The sequence below is a fragment of the Ricinus communis genome, chromosome 4 (assembly GCF_019578655.1).
Source record: "Ricinus communis isolate WT05 ecotype wild-type chromosome 4, ASM1957865v1, whole genome shotgun sequence".
NCBI classification, from domain to species: Eukaryota; Viridiplantae; Streptophyta; class Magnoliopsida; order Malpighiales; family Euphorbiaceae; genus Ricinus; species Ricinus communis.
Genome location: NC_063259.1, coordinates 29240228 through 29262228, shown reverse-complemented (window position 1 = coordinate 29262228; position 22001 = coordinate 29240228). Strand labels below are relative to the sequence as shown.

At 31.6% G+C, this 22001-nt stretch overlaps 3 protein-coding genes across 3 annotated transcripts; 2 read left to right on the top strand and 1 right to left on the bottom strand.

Annotated features, from left to right (window-relative positions):
• Positions 1 to 372: 372 nt before the first annotated feature.
• Positions 373 to 4584, bottom strand: LOC8266059 (endoglucanase 4). Its single transcript, XM_025159391.2, has 7 exons — positions 4358 to 4584; positions 2052 to 2459; positions 1861 to 1953; positions 1572 to 1769; positions 1375 to 1486; positions 1085 to 1248; positions 373 to 901 (listed from the first exon to the last, which is right to left on the bottom strand). Exons 1-7 carry the CDS (start codon positions 4562 to 4564, stop codon positions 572 to 574), a joined length of 1512 nt encoding a protein of 503 aa, XP_025015159.2. The 5' UTR covers positions 4565 to 4584; the 3' UTR covers positions 373 to 571.
• A 3348-nt stretch (positions 4585 to 7932) lies between these two features.
• On the top strand, positions 7933 to 10522 carry LOC8266060 (probable pectinesterase/pectinesterase inhibitor 60). The gene is made up of 2 exons (XM_002510893.3): positions 7933 to 8941; positions 9493 to 10522. The coding sequence occupies exons 1-2, from the start codon at positions 8056 to 8058 to the stop codon at positions 10185 to 10187; spliced, it is 1581 nt and encodes a 526-aa protein (XP_002510939.1). The 5' UTR covers positions 7933 to 8055; the 3' UTR covers positions 10188 to 10522.
• A 2547-nt stretch (positions 10523 to 13069) lies between these two features.
• Positions 13070 to 15389, top strand: LOC8266061 (pectinesterase 2). Its single transcript, XM_002510894.4, has 2 exons — positions 13070 to 14040; positions 14525 to 15389. Exons 1-2 carry the CDS (start codon positions 13173 to 13175, stop codon positions 15214 to 15216), a joined length of 1560 nt encoding a protein of 519 aa, XP_002510940.3. The 5' UTR covers positions 13070 to 13172; the 3' UTR covers positions 15217 to 15389.
• Positions 15390 to 22001: the final 6612 nt, after the last annotated feature.

The window sequence follows — 22001 nt, the reverse complement described above, 5'->3', positions numbered from 1 at the left end:
CAACCACATGCATAATGTTTAAAGTCTTTCACTTAGGCTGTTAATGTTTGAAAGACGGTTTAATTAAACTATTGCAACTAATGTCAATTTAACGAAGTTAGCTTGAGGGGTTTAATTGAACTATTTTTCAAATGTTAAGGGCCTAAGTTCATAGTTAACTTTTGTGGTAATGAGTGTGAAGGTATATTTGTATTGATTAAATGATTGACTAATAGTCATGTGAAAAATGTTTAGTTTATAAATTGTGAGGAAAAAAGAAACAGCTTTATATATGCCCTATAAACACATATAAATTACAAACTACCTTCTTTACGGTCTCTACTATCCTATCCAAATGATAATGTGAGTAGTGAAATTACTAATTTAGAAAAATGCTGCTCTAACTTATCAGATTGTATAATATGATTGCACTGTACATTTTGCTTTCTAAAAAAACAAAGAAGATCACAACTGTACATGCCTAATTTTCTTTTCAAAACATGATTAAATTATCTAAAAACAGTATGCATGTATATAAGAAAAGGGAAATTATTTTAATTTTTTTTTATAAAAAGAGAAAGAAAATGAAAATCTATGGGGATGGATGTGATCTGAAGTAAGCCAAGACACCGACAAGAGGTGCATTGATGTACGTGGTTGGCTCGGAATGTACAAAATCAGGTCTAGAATCAGCGTAAGAATCCTTTACATCAGGTCCTCCAACAACAGCACCGACGAGCAAGTTTGGATCGGGATTGTTACTGTTATAGTATGGAGTTCCGCCCTGGCAATCAATACGCCCAGGGTGCTGGTTAACGGAAGGCAGAGACGACCCGCGATGGTGTATCCTGAGAGGAAATTTTTGTCCATATCCTACCATGTACGACATCTTCATAGGGTTGCTTCCTAGTATATAATCTACCTATATCAATTAAAATTGGTGGCACTAATAAGTAATTAATATTAATTAAAATATTCTCGTAAGAATAATCAAACAGTACTATATTATGAATGTGTTCGTGCGCTGCCCACAAGTTGGTGCAGCAATTTATTTATTTTATTTATTTATTTTTTTCCAGCTATATCTATTAAAGATGCATGATACCTGGATTCTTGCGAATTGAACGAGCCTAGCAGAAGTAGCAACGACGTTGCCGCAATGAATGACTCTATTGGCTTGATTCAGATAGCGTGAATATGCTAGCAGAAGAAATGACAAAGCTGTCGCATGTTGCGAGTTACTTCCTCCAGGTTTGAACAGAAATCCACCTACGTAATTTATATATATACACACAACACTTTTAGTAATTAATTTAGAAGCTTATATGATTTGAATTCAATCAAAAATTGTTTACGAAATTATATTCAATAACCATCCGCTGAAATAATTTGTACCTGGAGAGTATGAAACTGACACAGTAGGAGATTCGGGCAACACACTGCACACAAACTTGTCAGCATTTGGAATGAATGGATCTAAACTAGAAGCTTTGGCACTCTTCAGCAGCTATATATGAGAAGCAACAGGCAAAAATATTCAGCAAGCAGAATGTGATAATTAATTACTCAAGTCAAAAGATAGAAGAACTCACCCTGGAAACAAGCACATTAATGCCAGCGTGTTTAGCATCCCATCCGAATTCAGCAAAACTACCGCCACTATAGGAGACACCGTCTATATTTTTGACGACTGCATTTTCTAGATCTTTTATGTTGTTGACAACGTAATTCCAGTAATTAGGATCTTTAGTGGCCTTATACAACCATGCAGCTCCCCATATCAATTCGTCCTGTAAATTATGAATACGATAAAATGTTAATTTCAACGATATCGAGATAAATATATAGGAACAGAGAAGTTAAGCATCTTCCGATTCAAACCTCATATCCACTGTAATCGCAGTAAAAGGGGCACACCCACTGTCCAAGACTTTCATTATAAGATCCACGGTAAGTATCTGCAAATTCGAAAATCTGTTCTCCGCATTTCGTTGAAGAAAAAGTTTTCTTTAGAAAATAATTAGTACTATTTTTAATTAACTAGTAGCATAATTACAAGCAGTAGTTAGTACCATTCTAGCCCTTTTCAGAAGCTTTGCAGAATAAGCACGATTGCTAGGCCTAAAAGCAATAGAAGCTGCAGCAAGCGCAGCAGCTATCTCCCCTGAAACTTCGGAACCAGGAAACTGTTTGCTGACTGCGTAAGGTGTTCTAGGGGTGTCCATGTCCTCAGGCCTCTCCCAGCAATTATGATCTCCATAAGGATCACCAACTTGAGCAAAAACAACGCCTGGAATGCTTGTGGCTTTTAGGAAATAATCAGTTGCCCATTGAATAGCTTCTAGTGCATGTTTCTGATCAGGACCCATGAACTTGCCAAACTCTACAACACTCCATGCCAGCATTGTTGTTGAAAATGCCATTGGAAAATTGAATTTGACATTGTCACCAGCATCATAGTATCCACCCACCAAATCAACCTGAAAAGCGAGTGGAATTTGTGGGGTACATTTTTGTATTTTGCATTATATATACTAGTACAAGTGATTTTCTAGTTATATAGCAATTCATTATTATCCTTATATGGATGTATGATCCTTTTAAAATGTTTGAGATCGAAAACAATTTTCACACTTCCCTTGGAATGGTACCTGGCTAATAAATCGATCTTCTAGTAATAGCTGTAGTCTAAGTACTTATCTAGTAAACAGTACTAAGAGCTTATAAGGCCGAGTTTTTAAAAATCTAATAAGAAGTAATTGCCAAGTGACCTTGGCCCGTATTCAGCCAATGCACTACGACATTTTTTCCTGCGAAAAACCTACAAGCCTCTCTAACACAACACAAAAATCCACATAAACATCCTAACCTAATCAAATTGTCATGGAAACAACAATCTTCACCAAGAGCCGCAACTTTAGTCACTCACGTCAAAACCCATCTTCACACTGATCTCAAATGTGTGAACATTATCAGCTAAGTCATCTCTTGCTTTTCATTTCAGCTTAATTGCTCAAAAACCCATCTATTTCAGGCTTTCAGCCTTGTCGAGAAAAGAAGGGCCCGCCCAACAAACCATAAGGTCCTAAGGAAGAAAAAAGAAAAATTTGGACCCTTTTAGAAAATTTAAAATTTTAACTTAAGCGGGAGGTTTAATAACCAGATTATAGAGCTGACTTGAAAAAAAAAAAAAAAAACCTATTTATATTATTAATTTGTAATACTAATTTTTTCCTCATCAAAAGAAAAGAAATAACAGAAAACTATTAAAAAATAATTTGGTGGATATACAAATGCATATTTGGCACCTTGCATTATTTTTGCTTTCTAATGGTTTTTTCTTTTCCCTTTTTCTAAATTAATAAAAACTTAATACTAAATTGAAGGCATTAGGATAAAAGTTGAATTGCTTTTTTAATGTTGTTGCTTGGAGTTGGCATGAAAAAGAGAAGATCTATACGAAAAGGAAGAGTTCTCAATTTAATAAAGGTTGAGTGCATAATTAGCCTTTAAAAGAGCAACGTGTACAAAAAAAAAAAAAGACAAAAGCAAAAGGAAGTCTTTAATCCATCATTCAATAGTAAACGTGTATAAATTGAACCAAGTCCCACGTTACTGAAAGCCCAATTGAGGAGAGACTTCGGTTACAAATGTTGAAAGACATCATGCATGAGTTGACAACGAAAATCCACCTTCAATCCATCACTATTATCATTATTATTGAAAGATACATGGATTATCTTATCTTATATTAGGTATATAAGAAAATATTAATTTTAAAAGTTTATAATAAAAAAGTGTAAGCTTATTCACTTACTTTTATTAAAGATTCTGTTGCTCTTCAACTAACTCAATCCAAATAATGTTATCAAATACAAATTATACATGAGGGACAAATATTTAAAAAATAAATGATTTATCTCATCATATATAAAAATATATAAAATAATTTATACTATTAAAAGGGTAGATTCATTAACTTCATTTGATTAATAGTTAGATTTCAATTAAAATTAACTTTTAAATCTTTGGACAGACGAATTTTTATAATTATCACTAGCAATTAGTTAAAATCTTCACTTGTAGCTAAGTAAAAGGGTGTATATTCCTAAATTCCAGGATATTTTTGGTTTGTCTTCTAATATTAGTTTAAACATTTCCATTTCTATAGAGAAAAAAGAATCAAGAAACAAATTGCGCCAAGAACCGTAGTTGTACTTTTCAATGATAACACAAATATTGGATCGTGTTAATGATAGTGCTCTTAAAGCCTTCAAGATTATGGTGCAACCTTAACTGGCGAAGAAGGGTTGATGAATAAAAAAATGGCATATAGCACATCCGATACAGAGAAACAAGAGTAGAGAAATGAACTTACACCAATCTGGTAGCCATCGCGAAGAGCAGAATCCTTTCTCCAAGTCATCCTTTGGTTAGGAGGCAATTTCCCAGACCTCTGGCCTTCAAAGAACAAAATACTTTTAGTAAGTGCATCCCCATAATCGTGTGAATCCACCACAGCCACAACTGTAGCCATCACTATCCCTCCTAACAGTCCCAACAGCCATCTTTTTGATACACTCATCCTTCTTTTCTCTCGCCTCTACCTCTAATTCACTTCTTGTAATCAAGAAACATATATATGTATATAAGGCTATAAAGATAGTAAAGAGTAGCACGTTACGGGGAAATTCAATAATTAACTTTGGCGCGAAATAAATTCCTCATAGAGTTGTGTTCACACCCAGATGGAAGGAAGCGTATGAGGCGGATGATTACACTGAATTTGGCTGCCCACGACTGCTTGATGCTCCTTCTTTCTTTGACTGCTCTTGTGCATTTATTAATTAGTGTATAAGTACCCAAAGATGTTACTTAGTTTTGAAACCGCAAAAAATCGTATTTCCTTATTAAATAAATTTAGTCAATCACAATTCGCAGGTATCTAAAATTCCTTCTTCAGTTTTTATTTCTTAAGGTTTTATAATGATAAGTATATGTTGTTTTGTCACTTGGAGAGTAGCTCTAGTAGCTAAGAGGGTGTATAGATGGATTGAGCTGAAGCATATATACATGCATTTTTAATCATGAATTAAACAAAGGGTATGTAATTTTTCAGGAATGAGTTAGTAAAACTTTATGATATTGTTATTGATGAGATACATAGGTTGATATGTTAAAATCTACCTTAATTAGATATCAATGAGTGAATAATGATAATTATTATTATCATTTTTTATTAGAAGTAGAGAAAGAGAGGTTTAAACTTGTAATTTTGTGCAAGTTGAGATATTTCATCTATTGCCAAACTAAACTTGCAAAGTACAATTAGGATATTACTTTAAATTAAAAATATCTTTGACAAAAACAAAATATTAGTATCAAATTCTTCTTAATTAAGAATTATTCAAACAATGTCCAACGCAATCTAAGCATTGCTTTCATATCAGAAAACGGGGTCATAACTTCTAAACTTGGCTAAATTTTTATCCAAAAATCATTTGTATCTTAAAACTTTCAGAAAAAAATAAAAATTAAACAGCTCTTAAAGAACTTTAAAAAAAAAAAAAAACATTAGCTTTCTTTTTCTATTATACTTCGGAAAGACCATAAATTACAAAATTAATATTGAATTATGTTAGCAAAAAGAAGTTTTAATTCACAAAATTCTTGGAAATACAGCATACATAATCAAAAGAACATGGAAGAAGATAAGTGAACTTTGGTATGAGATATGGAAATTTTCTTTCTTAAAAATTAGACATCCTGGAATCACCCATATTGGTAAAGCAACAATCCCCCTTTATTTAAAATCTTTTTTCATTTTGCGGAACTCAAGAAAAGGAGTGATCCATTTTTGGTGGGTTAAGTTAAGTGAAGTTGATGATCGATGAAGATTATCATACAATCCGTTGAATCTTGCAACAGATTATGCGTCCCATAATCCGATTATGTCAAACATCTCTTTTCATTTTCCTAAGTCACCTTTTCCTTTTCTTTTTTCTCTTCCGTCTCTGTGCTTTATCATTTCATTTCTTATATTATTATCCCAACATTAAACATTATACTGTTATAGCTTAATACTGTGTGTATGTACGCATGTATAAGGGATTTTTTCAAAAATATTTTAAAATTAATAAAAAATATTATTTTTACTGTACAATATTTTTTAAAAGTACTATTTTTAAATTTACAGTAATGTTATTTTCAATTATTTTATCTAAAAATGATTAAAAAATAATCAAAACTGTATTTTTGATATTTTAAGATATTAAAAAATAAAAATAAAAATCATAAATTTAATAAAAAAATAAAAGAAGGTGAATATCTTTTTATGTTTTTCGTGTATGTAATATATATTCGGCTTTGTGCTTTTGGGCTATAGGAAAACAAATTGCATGTGGGCTCTTTGATTAGATCTTAGTAATTGGGCGGCGTCTTTAAAGTCCAATATTACAAATCAGATGAACTAGTCCACATAATTTCTCAAAATATATTTCATTGTTAATCAGATGACCACATTCTGAGGAGACGAACCTGTAACTCTAGGATGGAAATTGTAGTCCAAGTAAGAAATTAACAGTGTTCCAAATTAACTATTAAATAAAAAAGAAATTATAATTTACGGTGTAAGAAAAAGAAAAGATATCTTCAAAATTTAAACATTTTGTATATTCATATTTATTTTATTATATGTCAATTATAATTGAATTTTAATGACCAGAATAAAACGAATATATATAAAATAGTCTATCCATTATCGAAAATTGGAACGGAAGCATCACGTAAATATCTATGGGAAATTATATATACAAAATATAATTTCTTCATATGCATGGATGGAGTATTATTTGATCAAATTCAGAGAATACACGGTTTTGAATTAAATTAAACTTAGCAGGAATTAGTTGCCGTACGTGAAGTCATTGCATGGACTTGAAACCTCCATGTTTTTACTTACTAATGTTTTACTTAATAACTGTCAGGTTGCTACTTTAATATAAATCTCTCAAATATATTTAGATTGAAATTAATCTTCAGCTTTCCTCGAAGAAACTAATTAATATTATAGCAAAGTTAATATAATGGTCTGTTTGATACCATAAGGAGGATGCATGGCTTGCTTACCGTACAAACAAAATGGCACATGGGCCATTCCGATTATAATGCCTGTTTGAACGAACATTATTGAGTAATAGATGAACATTGCTTTGCTTATTCCTTTTAAACAAGGCACTGTTACTTCCTTTTCACTTGAGAAACAAACCAACACCATATTTACAAGGAAAAACAATCATTACTTCAGACGAATGTACACGATCATCCTTCAGGGCCATATAATATTGCCGTATTAGACGGCTCGATGGCTCCTTCCTTCAGCCTACCAAATGATTCTGTTGATATATGTGATTGATGGCTTGATCCTCTCATGTAAGTTACACAGTCGTCATTAGGCGTTGACAAGGAAAGATTTTACTTTGTTATAAAATTAAATTTCTTGCACAGAAAGTTGATCCTACGTTAAGCTATCCCATGTGGGGAGTGGCCTCTGTTTTGGGTCATTTAGTTTAATCAAAGTTCTTTTGCGGGGGCATGTTTTGTGCTTCTTTGTAATAACCACCGGTATTTACATTGTTGACATGTTAATTATTTAGAATTAGCCGGCTTGTTACGATGCTGTCGATTTTGTTTAACAAGAAAGGCGAATAATTCTAAATCTGCTCTTATGTAAAAAATATCAAAAGTGTAATCATGTTGATAAAGAATTGTTCATTAATGATCATCATTATTGATTAATGAAAACTATTCTTAAGAAAATAGGAATATTTTCCTTTTGCACACAACAATAAGTAAAGACAACGTGGTATATCCTAAATTTCGTACCTTGCATTTTCATTTATCTACTCTATACAATTCTCCATTTCTCAGGCAATCCAGCCTATACTATTCATATTCACACCTATCTTTTGTTGTTTCTGCTACATAAAGAAACCCTTGCTAAAATACCAAGCCCTTAAAACCCTGACCAAGCAAAACTTATCTCAGAAATCAAAAAAGAAGAAGGAAAAGTCAACTATGGAAATCAAGATTAAACTGTTAGCGATTTTTTTCATCTTCTTTTCTTCAATAATCTTCACTGCTACATCGATATCCTCTAAAACCAATGTTACCTGGTGGTGCAGCCAGACACCACATCCTGAAACTTGCAAGTACTTCATTGGCCACAGACTCCAACGTGTTGCTCTCAAACATAGGTCAGAATTTCGCAAAATAACTGTCCAAGTTGCCCTAGAAAGAGCTCTTAGTGCACAAAAAAAAGTCTCCAAATTAAGACCTAAATGCCAAGATCATCACCAAAGAGCTGTATGGGTTGATTGTCACAAACTCCATTCTGATACCATCGTTCAACTAAACCGCACACTTCAAGGTCTAGCTGCCAAGAAAAAGAAAAGCTGTACAGATTTTGATGCACAAACATGGCTAAGCACTGCCCTGACTAACATCCAGACATGCCGGACAGGGTCTTTAGACTTTAACGTGTCAGATTTTATCATGCCAATCGTCTCCAGTAATCTATCTAAGCTTATAAGCAACGGTCTAGCTATTAATGGAGTTTTGCTTTCTGTTCAAAATAATAGTATAGAAGGATTATTTCCAAGATGGTTCTCAAGGAAAGAGAGGAGGCTATTGCAAGCTCCATCAATCAAGGCAAATTTGGTAGTAGCACAAGATGGTTCGGGGCATTTTAGGACTGTTCAGGCAGCTATCAATGCGGCAGCGAAGAGGAGATATGGGACTAGGTTTGTTATTCATGTGAAGAAAGGCGTTTACAGAGAAAATATAGAAGTTGGCATCAACAATAATAATATTTGGTTGGTCGGTGATGGGTTGAGAAATACCATTATAACGAGTGGCAGAAGTGTTGGTGCTGGTTATACAACCTACAGTTCTGCAACTGCTGGTAAGAAAGTACTTTAATTTCCAGGCTTTATGTACTGTATGTAATCATTGCTGTCTGTTCGTCTTATGCTCCCATAGACTAATAGCCATATTAGGATCAGTTTTTTTACCAAAACTAAGAAATAGAACCATAAGAGAGAGAGAGAGAGGAATAAAAAGAGAAGAAATACATTTTTTATTAAATATCTTTCAGGGCCACAGGGAAGAGATTGATATATAATACATCTTTGATAGGACCAATTTAAACTGGTACTTTTATCAGAAACTTAGGCAATTATTTTTGTTTATTTCTTAACAAAATTGTAATTACTTAATTTTTGTTAATAAAAAAAATTCACCAAAATAAAAAATTTAATAAAAAGAAATCATAACATTTAAAACATAAAAAGACTATGCCAAAAGAATCAACTAATAAGATCTCATCTTTGGTTTAATATACTGTTATCATGTGAACTGATATGAACTCATCCAAGAACTAACTTATTAATCCCACATATAATATCAAATCAAAACTTGTTAATGTTCACAAGTTATACTAAATTCTTTTTGCAGGAATAGATGGTCTCCGATTTGTTGCTCGTGGCATTACATTTAGGAACACAGCAGGTCCACTAAAAGGCCAAGCGGTTGCACTTCGATCAGCTTCAGATCTCTCCGTATTCTATCGATGTTCGTTTGAAGGATACCAAGACACTCTTTTTGTCCACTCACAACGTCAATTCTACAGAGAATGTTATGTTTATGGCACCATAGACTTCATTTTTGGTAACGCAGCAGTTGTTTTCCAAAATTGTATAATCTATGTAAGGCGACCTTTGAAAGGGCAAGCGAACATGATCACCGCACAGGGCCGAAATGACCCTTTCCAGAATACCGGAATTTCAATTCACAACTCGCGGATTTTACCAGCACCTGACTTGAAACCGGTGGTTCGTGCAGTTCAGACGTACTTAGGAAGGCCTTGGATGCAGTACTCCAGGACAGTAGTTCTTAAGAGTTATATTGATAGTTTCATTCATCCAGCTGGTTGGTCACAGTGGCAAGGCAGCAACTTTGCTTTGAACACGTTGTATTATGCAGAGTATAAGAATTTTGGACCTGGGTCTTCCACCAGACGGAGAGTTAAATGGAAAGGATATCATGTTATAACTAGCAGCACTGTAGCCTCAAGTTTCACGGTCGGTCGGCTTATTGCTGGCCAGTCATGGTTGCCAGCAACTGGTGTTCCATTTATCTCTGGCCTATGAATATTCTCTATTTACTATACCTTTTTTTTTTATTCCTTTCGTTTTTTGGTGTATTTATTCATTTGATTGAATTGAAATTTTTTAAGAAAAAAAAAATTCATTATGTGAACTTTATAATGATTGTATATACTTTGCCATAATATGCACATGTATTTTAGTTTCAAATAATGGAATGAAACCCATTGGGCTTTTTGGGCCACTCTTAGCAGGAAAGAGGGAGACGACCATCCTCATTCCTCAGCTTGGAGCGAGGATTTGATCTAAAAACTAGTCATAGGGCTTTGGTAATAACACGGAATTCGGGCTTGGGTCCGTCAGTCCGTGACTATAGAGGAGAAAGGGGGATTATGTTTATACGCTAAGGCCTAAGTGAAGGGAGAGAGAGAGAGAGAGAGAGAGAGAGAGAGAGAGAGAGAGAGAGATTTTGGTGATATTGATGAGTCAATAATATTTTTGCTGACTATTTTTCTTAGAAGAAAATACATCAGCAACTAGCCATCGCATTTTTGAAACTATGGTGGTCAGATTGTAACTTTGAAAATAATAGATATTTCTATGAAAAAGTTAATAAAAATAATTAAAATTACTAAAAGGTCCAAAGTTTAAGAAATTTAGGGCGATTAGGCCGTGTAAATATTAACTTTCAGATACTATTATATTATTACAGTATTATCAACACCCCCAAATTCATATTAGTGGCTTGCAACTTCCATGCCTCAATGGTCATCCAAAGAAGAAAATAATATATAACCTGCCAGCTGCGGTATTCTCATCACCTATAAACATTTGACTTTGGTAATATTGCTACTTATATGATTCGGTGGATATTTGACTTTTAGTATGTTGTTGACCTTAAAAAATTTATTTAAATAGCCAATATGTCAATCAATCAAAACGCGTTACCAGGAAACAAAGAACAAAAAAAAAAACTAAGGTTACAAATAAACAATATATGACTCCTATGAACAGAGATTTACCTTTCAAAGAAATGTCAGTATTTTCAAGTTTATAAGGCTCCAAAATGCAAAGACCAATTAGCCTGAATAGTTTGGTATGCTGATTTAATAATTAGTATTAGAAATTTGATTAATTATGTATATAGCAGGTGAACAATAGTGATAAGTATTGACCAACCTTTTCTTATTTTCTTTTGTTAAGCTTTAGTTGCACGAAATAGTGAAGGAATTAAAGACACTTGGCCTTCAGTATATAAATAAACAGGAGCATAGAGAGGATAGACAGGGAAGTTAATTATTGGAGCTTTCAAATAGACAGCAATTATGAACGAATTAAGGTTAGTGGGTCAAATTAATATTGGCTTCAAAATAATGTAACTGAAGAATTATTCAAATGCAGTTGGCCTTTACAACACGGATCCTTTTTGGGTTCAGATATAATGGAAGGCGGCACGCCCACAATAACAGAACGCTAAGGTTATCGAGTAATGCATGCTTCTTCTTTTTTTCTTTTTCTTTTTTGTATTTTTATTTAAAGAAAAAAAAAAAAAAACAGCATTGCGTTTCTCCTTGGACAATTTCATATTGCTAAAATACTACAAAATCAAATGGCAACATCCAACAATTCAAATAGTTGTTCTAATGATTGAATTTAAGTTCAATCACAATCACTATTGACGAACTCTACATTTATATATTTCACGAGTTGTCTCATCTATTTCAAAATCTAATTATAATATCAGAATATATATTATTTAATTTTTTTTTTAATTTTTTGTTTGAACATCTAATTTTTAATTTCTTTCCCAATGATAAATGAAATAAGAAAAATTTGAATTCAAAATCTTATCTAATTAATATGCATATAAAAATATATTAAATGTGTAAATATATATTGTAATCTATTCTAACTGCACTTAAGTAAAATATTAAAAAAACCTCATTATTTTTCCCAAATTTTAATAATAGCAGACGGACAAAAAAGGAGCCCATACATAAAAAAAAAGGGTGTCCAGTCTTCGACAAAAAAAGGAGCTTTGCACAAAATTACAAGTTAAGGCCATTCTATATCAACAGCACAGTTACTCCTTCTCTTAATACAATTAATTTGAGAAAAGAAAAAAACCTTCATTTCATCGAGATATTACTTTACTCATATCTCAGTTATTTGTATTAATTCATAGTCGTTAATTTTTAGAAAGGGAAGGTGTCCTAAAGTGAGCTTTAAATTGCTCGGAAACTTCATGAAAATGGCCGCCAGAAACAGCAGAATGCGACTTTTCTTATGATGGCTTATTTTCCCCTTACATCCTCAACTCGATATTTTTGATGTGTCTATATTGATGCATAGATTAGAGATACCACATTACATCCTTTTTCTTCTTTTTCTTTTTTGGTTATTCTCGCTCCATTTTACTTAAATATATTTCATTTTCTTATTTTTTACTTAAGAAATAACTATACAATCCTTATGTATTATAATATTTAAATAGATCTTTCTTGGCTACTCCAATATATAAATATTTTAATATCTTAGCTGAGTATTACTTATGAAATAGTTATAAAATTATAAATTATGTATTACTTTTTTACTACCAAGTAATGAAGCATCAATTTTATATGTCACCCTTTTAAAATTAAATAGAGACTGTTTGTGAGAATGATGAGACCCTTTTAAAATGAACATTGATTATCCCATGCTATGGTCGGGTATATCATATCATATATAATTAAAGGATAAAGCTAGAGAATCTCTATAATTATACATTCGTCAACTATCATTTTCATGTCAATCTATATGTTCAAACCAAGCCAACCTGTCACTAGAGTCGCCACCTCTATCCTTTTTGTCTTTCCATGATATAACAACAATCTACTTAAAAATCAATATATACATACAAAATTTAATGGAAACCTGATACATGCTATAATTTCTCTCTTCTTTCTCCTATATAAACACCAACATATTCCAAGCCTTGACATCAACAAAACCTCGAGAATCCATAAGCTCCACAATTGAGCCACTAGGATGGCAGCAAAGCTATGTTTATCTGTCTTAGCCATAACCCTTTTCTCATTATTCTCACCATCACTGTCATATGCCTCTTCTGATCAGATAGATTTGTGGTGCAACAAAACCCCCAATCCTGAACCATGCAAATACTTTATGAAACAAAACCCAAAATACTTATTTCCAAAACAAAGATCTGATTTTCGTAGAATGGCAATTGACTTAGCCATGCAAAGAGCCATCACTGCTCAAAGCCACAACAAGTACCTTGGCTCAAAATGCCGCAATGAGAAAGAGAAGGCTGCATGGGCTGATTGCTTAAAGCTTTATGAAGATACCATTATCCAACTCAATCATACTCTTGACCCCAACACCAAATGTACTGATTACGATGCTCAAACTTGGCTCAGCACTGCTCTAACCAATCTTGAAACTTGTAGAGCTGGATTTGTTGAGCTAGGGGTTTCAGATTTTATGTTGCCACTCATGTCCACCAATGTTTCTAAGCTAATAGGCAATACTTTGGCTATAAACAATGGCTCATCATCCGCTTCGCCACAAACTTATAAAGATGGTTTTCCTAGTTGGGTTAAACCAGGTGATCGGAAGCTTTTGCAGACATCTTCGTCGACCCCAAATCTAGTGGTGGCTCAAGATGGTTCGGGGAATTACCGGACTATAAAGCAGGCGCTTGATGCAGCTGCGAAGAGGAGTGGAAAAGGAAGGTTTGTGATACGTATTAAAAGTGGAATTTACAGAGAGAATCTCGAGATTGGTAACAAAATGAAGAATATTATGTTGGTTGGCGATGGGTTGAGGAATACTATTATCACCGGCAGCCGGAGTGTTGGAGGAGGCTCTACCACTTTCAACTCTGCAACTGTTGGTAAGAAAATTTAACTCTCTCCGTTATTTATTTTTTCAGTTATATCGGCCTAGGTATTATTCAGCTTCGATGATCAATTAAACTCAATATATTTTTTCATTTTCATTAATTTTCATATGTTTCTACATATTGATTTTTTTGTTTTACGGGAAAAGAATTCTTGAAAGAACGATGTAATATTGACACTTTCCAAAAAAAAATGTATTAGGTAGAGTTCCTACTTTTTTTTTATTATCAGGGAAAAGGAGGGTCATTGCTAATTAACCCGGTATTGGTTAATTTCAAGAATTAAATATGGAAGCACCGGTCTTTAGACGTAAAGAAAAAATGAGTTAGAAAATTGCGTCCGAATTATTTTGTGTAAATATTGGAAGACAAGAAAAATTAAATTAATTTCGAGAAACCTATTGTACTTTTCTCTTCAGACATTTTCAATCATTTGTTAAATTTAAAACTAATAACATAGCACTTGAATGACTTTCAGCGGTGACGGGAGAAGGATTCATAGCCAGTGGCATCACGTTCCGCAACACTGCCGGTCCACAAAACCACCAAGCAGTGGCACTACGATCAGGCTCTGATCTCTCAGTCTTTTACCGCTGCGGTTTTGAAGGTTACCAAGACACCTTGTACATCCATTCTCAAAGACAATTCTACAAAGAGTGCTACATATATGGAACTGTGGACTTCATATTTGGCAATGCAGCTGTTGTCTTGCAAAACTGCATGATATATGCAAGAAGGCCAATGGACAAACAAAAGAACACAATAACAGCACAAGGCAGGACGGACCCTAATCAAAATACAGGGATTTCAATCCATAATTCTAGAGTTATGGCTGCATCTGACCTTAAACCAGTGCTCAGCTCATTCAAAACTTTCTTAGGTAGGCCATGGAAGCAGTACTCGCGCACAGTTTTTCTCCAAACTTACCTTGATTCTTTGGTGGATCCAGCTGGTTGGCTAGAATGGGATGGCAATTTTGCATTGAATACTTTGTATTATGGAGAGTATAAGAATATGGGTCCTGCTTCTTCAACTAGTGGAAGAGTTAAGTGGCGTGGTTACAGGGTTATTACAAGCGCAACTGAAGCATCCCAGTTTACTGTTGCTAACTTCATTGCTGGACGGTCATGGTTGCCTGCCACTGGCGTCCCTTTCAGTTCTGGACTTTGATCAATTTTATTAATTATTGCTTAATTTGCATTGTGATTTCGATTTGTTTGTTCTTTAATTGTTGCCAAGATTACTCACTGTACGTATCAATTCATATTCAATTCCTATGTAAGATGTCAAGTAACAAGGAAATAATAAATGGGATTCAAAAGAAGTTGCATTTTTCTTTTTCAGATTCTTGAATTTGCGGTAGGCAAAAAATTGTGGACAAGTCGAAAGCTTTATGAATGCTGTTGGGTTCAGCCGGAGCATAGTTTATTCATGAAGCTGGCCCAAGCAAGTAGATAGATAGGGTCACAGGCCCAAAATAAGAGAGGGGGAAAAATTCAACTCTTGAATCAATTTATTTAAGCTTTTAGAATAGATTGATTACATGGAATGGAAGTGACTAGCTGAAAATAAGCACTTATCCATCATGACAGCATACCTATAGGGTAGTTGATTTTTGTTTAGAGATAATATAGCTAGTAAAACTGAGTTTAATCATGCTTAATTTTATCGTCTAACCCGTTTATTTGTTCCCATTTCTCAGTCATATATATATATACAACAATTATTATTTTGAATGTGACATTCGACCATAACGCAATCATAACCACAAAATGCTATTATTTGATTTTAGGTAAAAGCTTTCAGTTCTTGAGAATAAAGGGGAAAATGAAAATTAAAAAAAAGTATATTAGTATCGTTTGTTACTCAAGATGGATGCCATTAGGTATTACTTAGATCTATGTGTTGAAGAAAAATTAATGATACTATAAATTTGCAAAAGTTCCAATGATATAGCTATGAATTGGTCTCAGAATCTTTCAGCTCCATAGTATTCTATTAATGTTATGGTAAGGAATTAATAATTTCTTGTTTCTCCATATTGAAGTAGTTAATCTAATATTATAGCTTTCTTTTTCTTTTTTATTGACTAAAATGGAATAAAAAGGCAACAATTAATATTAATAATTAAATAAAAAAAACAAAGACTTTTTCAGGGCAGAAACAATGACGACAAAGAAATTAAGACTTAATACCCACATATGACATATGAAAGGCCAAGTGAATAAATTGACTACTGAATTCATGAAAGCTTCTGTTTGCGGAACTAAATATGGAATGGTACTAAGCCCTTCAACATACTTAATTATTTTATTTCGAATGGTCAGCATAGTCTCCGTTTGAACTTTTCGAATAATTCAGCTGCCATTATCAGAGTTAGGTAAGACGTTCTACCATCATCCATATGCATATTTAACACCAAAACCATGGGCTTTGATTTAATTATCAGAACTACCATCAGAATGTGTTGAAGATCATTAATCACAACATGCACTAGCTATATATAAGTATATATCATAGGAAAAAATGAAATTTTTCTTGAGGTATGACCCTTTTCATAATTAAAAATTTGAGCACCACTGTTCCTTTTGGGTTAAAAGGTTACATATATGTACTGCTAGTTGATCGAAGAACTTTAATGAATTAGCTAGTGTGGTTATCACATAAATTTGGAGTAGTTTAATGTTAAAAGACTTAGAAGAGGAGACACAAATTAAAGGGTGGTGCATTCGTTGTCCATTTTCGCCGCTCAAATTATAACCTGTCTGTGTAGAGTGGGTGTGCAAGTGCGACACTAGTTCATAAATAATGCATGCGTCTGTTAAGATTTGACCGAGGGCCTAGTGGATAGTCAGTAAAAACTAAGCCTCAAAACCTTATTATAAATTCCGAAGATTGATAAAACATTGTAAAAGCTTCTTTTTTTTTCTTTCTCTAATTACTTCTGCAGGAACTTGGAAAAATACAAAATCAGTAACATATTTTAACAAAAAAAAACAATCAGCATAGGTTTATGTATGTTTCAGCTTCATATATACATAAATAAATTAAAGCTCCACTTCAATTGGCAAATTTTGCTGTTGAGAAATATTAAACCATACCATTCCGAAACTGGGCATCTGTTAATATCCAAAAGAAAAAGTGCACCCAAGGCAAAAGTGAAAACCAAAAAATATCAGCTTGACATAATAAGAGTAAATATCATACGAAAAGCTTTTTACATGCTCACTCTTCAAGCAGACAACTCAAAAATCGGACCATTCCATGCTCATCTTGTTCCTATTTATTTAATGCTTTAGCAATAAATAATATAGAAATATATGACTGAAACATGATATGTAAACAGATTGGCTCCTTCGTGTCATGGAGAGTTTCTATCATTTGTAGGTCTGGTCTGTAAATATGAGGTTGTTGCTGCTAATTAACCCATCAATACGAACTTCCTTCTTCTGCTATTTTCCTTTTTTATTCTATTACATACTATTTTAATAATTTGTTTTCTCCTTTACGAAAAAAGGGAGAAGAAAAGAGCTGGTAAACTGTCGTCTCCTTCATTTGTGTCCGCGGTATGATTATGTGCAATATCTCTACCAAATATGACCTACCTGTATTCATACTCTCTGTTGGAGTATATCATACTTCTGGCAGCTACATTCTATACTGTATTTAAACTTTTTTCTTTTTTCTCAACTTTGGGTTCCAGCATTATCCTCGACAGAAATTATTTGAACTATATTAAGTGACCCATTAGAGAAGCAAGATTACAATTATTGTCTAAAATTAACTTGAACAATAATAGAAATGTATTCTTCTATTTCCGAAGTACTCAATCCATGCATCATTTATCATCCAATTATAATGATACTAATTGAATTCCTAGTTATTTTAATTATTTCAAAACAATAATTAACAAACACTAATGAATAGTTAAATAATATTTTCTTAATTTTATACTAATTTTTACTTTTTAATAGTTTATTTAAATTAAAAAATATTTGATAGAATTAATTATAAAAAAAATTAGCTAAATTAGATCAAACTATCCTTCCTATAAACATTATAAAATTTATGACATTATATTATAATATAAAAATAAAATAAAAATATTAATACTATATTAAATGTATAAAAGTGATAAATAATTTTTTTTTATTAGAAAAAAAAAAAAGCAGAAATAATAGTGAAAAGAGTTTGATATCAGGGTGAAGTTATACATATCATGTGGCGCGTAACTCTGGTGTACAACCAGTAGAATGAAATAAATGGGATCGTCTCCGCGTATGTAGGGAATTACGGGACCCACTCGAAGACCGACAAAGTGAAAGAAATCCGATGTGGGACCAAAAAAAGCATTACCGGAGCAGCATCCCCATTGGTTGCGGCCAAGAACAGTCATCGAAACGGTGCCACGTCAGATCAAAACGGGGCTGGATTTTCCGTCCGAAACGTGCGGACCGAAACAATGATGCGCCTATAGCCGTAATGATGAGTCGTACCCCATGGGACCCACATGATTGAATCATAACCCTATATCATATTTCTACTCTTTTCATTTATTTATTATATGTCTAACTTACTTGCGTAAGGACAAAAAGGCAATGTCTGATTAGGTTCGTCGCCGTTTTTATTATGTCCAACCATTTGTTTGTTTGTTGTCTTAATGAGTTTGTACATCTTTCTGTAAATAAATATTGGCATGCCCTCTTAATCCAACGGCTGCAGATTTTTTTCTGATTATTAACTATTATCCTAATTCATATTGGCTACTCCTTAACTATTCTTTTCCTTAATTGCCAATAAGAGGTTCCTTGTACTTATTTTTAAATCTAATCTGTGCTCTCTATTTTCTTAATATAGCAAAGTATTTTGAAACTAATTTTAATATTTAATAAAATCATCAGTAACAGATTTATAGTTTGGGTGATAAAATAATTAAGTTAATATTAAAATATTAATTCATTCTTAGGCACTTTAGAAAAATGAGTAAGATATGGATAAGAAATTACATAATTAAATCTTATTATGAACTCTATATAAAAATGGAAAAAATATTAAAGAAAAATATTACTGATGAATCATTTATTTATTTTATTTAAATGATGCTGCTTTCGACTATGAACAACTGATAACTTAAACCTTTCTTACTATTGTTAATAAATTAATGTCATGATGTGTTTGATAATATTTGTAAGGTTATAAACTTTGAAAATAAATGAAAAGTTTAAACTTTTCTATTTTTAGAATTACTCTTCAACTCAAGTTGAATATACAGAAATCAACCACACAGAGATAAAAATAAGTCCTGCAATTATGAATCTTAAAATAAAAATTTATTATTTTACTTGATAAAATAAATTGTTGCTAAAACTATAATTTTATAATTGATATTTTGAAATATATATATATATATATATATAATAATAATAAATTAATTTTTGGTCGTTAACCTATGAAACAATAAGTCCAATTATTTTTCTCCCTAGCTGATTAATTCATAAATTAGTCGTGTTTAATTTAGATATTGTAGGGACATATTTATATAATTACCTAACATATAAATGGATCAAGAATTCTAGTCTAAGGTTAATCGCGTTAGGGATAATGAATTTTCTCCCTTTTCTTAATTTTTTTTACTTGCCACAATCCAGCAAAAGCCCAATAATTATTTTTTTTCGTAGAAAATCAATTTTAACTTTTGCTTATACTTGAAGATTAATATTATTTGTTTTCCTTTTTGTTATTTTTTCCTATACACCAATCCTTTTGACTTTTTACTTCTTCACAATAAAACAATACTAAAAAAAATTTATCTATTTAGTGTACATACTATAAAAAAATAAAAAGTTGACACATATTATAAATAAATACTTTACATTTTAATATCATATTACAAGCAACCTATCGCGCTATAGACTTTGTTGCTTACGCAGGCCTTAGCACGCGAAAGATTGTCTTCCTAACTAAGCTAAGCGGAGCTCTTGCCCTGTCATATTCTTTGGCATGTACAATTATTTAAAATTAATTAATTTAATATTAATTATCTATCGATTTAGTATATAGATGGAAACAATGTACTAAAATCGTATGAGGATTTTCCACGATTATTTCCTTGGCAGTTATATTTTTCATTTCGTTTTAGGTAGTAATTACTCCACGTGCATGAGTACCTTCTCCATGCAGTCACCTTTCTTTTCCTAGAAAAAAGAAAAAGAAAAAGAAAAGAACTAATTCCTAGGAATTTTTGTACCCTTCATTGTTTTAGCAGAAAATATTTATCTAAATTTGATATACTAATGTATCTATATTTATATATCAAACCAATAGATAATTGATATATATATTTAATAATTTTAAATTTTAAAATATATAACAATCATCTAATATTAAAATATAAAATATATATTATTTTTTTATTAATTATGTGTATGCACCAAGTATAAATATAAAAATTTATTTTCTTTAAAATCAAATCCTTAAAGTAATTTATGTTGATTAGGTTCCTATATTATTTTCATTAATATCACCTTTTTTTATATATCATGGAGCACAAAGTGTAATTAAAAATGCTTTCGTCCATTTTCACCGTTATCATCAAGTAAATATAGGTTTCAACTTCTCGTGCAACTATGGTCTATAAGTACTCTTCGGACAATATATACTAAAATGCAAGTTTTTTATTGATTTTTTTTGTCCATGAAAAATAAAATATGTGTCTTCTTTACATCTTTTGCTTCATGTAAGACAACATGGAGTTGATATTGATAAACATGCTAATAACACTCAAACATACTTTAAGGATCTGATGCTAAAAAAACAAAAAAATAAATAAAAATAAAGATCGTGAAGAGGTTTTCGTTTTTTGAATGAAAATATAATGAACCGTGTTTAATCAATTACAATACTAAATAGTAACTTTAATCACCAAACTATTATACTTTTGGAAAATGAAAAGAAAAGAAAATGATGCGGTACTGGAACAAGGGGAAACAAAGCCTTATATATAAATATATAATTACCAAAAACAATAAAAAAACACAAAATGTAATATATAATAAAAGAAAGGAAGAAGAAAGAAACAAATGAAAGAGTGCCCTGACTTTACCATTGGATCACGTGTGAAACTTTTGCTTCACTTCATAATAGAGTCGTGGTGTTGTAAAGTTCTCTGGTGTACGATGCATCCAAGTCTTTAGAGAACGGAAAATATTACGGCAAAATCAATTTATATTAATATTTTAAATGTCAATAATTTTTATATAATTTGAAGGAATTACAATTTCAATTTGAGTCCGTTATAAATATAAATAAATTTTTATATTAATATTAATTTATATTTGATATTCTAAATATAAATAATTTTTATATAACTTTAAAAAATTATAGTTTCAATTTAAATCCGTTATAAATATAAACAAATTCTCTATCATAATAAATTATAAATTTTTAAAATTTTACTTTAGAAAAGTATTCTCTTGTATAATAATATTTGTATATATAACTTTAAAAATATATGTTATATGCTATATATTATCTTATTGTTATCGTAAAATTCATTAATCTTTTCATATATAATATATTTAGATATTTATGTATTTTATTTGTAGTTTTTATTATTTCAACAACAAGATTAAGTATTAAGTAAAAAAATTAGTAATCAAATAGTTATATTCTCCTAATAATTATAAAGTTTTATTTGATTTTTAAGTATATAATTATAGAAAAATTGTACTTATACATAAATTTTATGTTATTTCAAGATGACTATAAAGAAATTATATTGTATAAGGTGGCTTTTTGTCCCATAACCAACAAACATTTGAAAAAAAGAAAACTGAAAATTATATTGTACTTAAGCTTGTAAAAATGTTTAAATGAAAAAGAAAATGGTTGCAAGTTATATAACACGGTGATGATGAGTCGGCTTTTAGGTCATTCATGGCATTTATGATTATGTG

Bases quoted from the DNA above. Each gene is read 5' to 3' on its own strand.
- LOC8266059 (XM_025159391.2), bottom strand. From the start codon at position 4,564: ATGAGTGTATCAAAAAGATGGCTGTTGGGACTGTTAGGAGGGATAGTG. The intron at 1,770-1,860 runs GTTTGAATCGGA...CATAATTTACAG, and splicing joins GCGATTACAGTGGATATGAG to GACGAATTGATATGGGGAGC. The intron at 902-1,084 runs GTATCATGCATC...TAATTGATATAG, and splicing joins TTCAATTCGCAAGAATCCAG to GTAGATTATATACTAGGAAG.
- LOC8266061 (XM_002510894.4), top strand. From the start codon at position 13,173: ATGGCAGCAAAGCTATGTTTATCTGTCTTAGCCATAACCCTTTTCTCA. The intron at 14,041-14,524 runs GTAAGAAAATTT...AATGACTTTCAG, and splicing joins TTTCAACTCTGCAACTGTTG to CGGTGACGGGAGAAGGATTC.
- LOC8266060 (XM_002510893.3), top strand. From the start codon at position 8,056: ATGGAAATCAAGATTAAACTGTTAGCGATTTTTTTCATCTTCTTTTCT. The intron at 8,942-9,492 runs GTAAGAAAGTAC...TTCTTTTTGCAG, and splicing joins CTACAGTTCTGCAACTGCTG to GAATAGATGGTCTCCGATTT.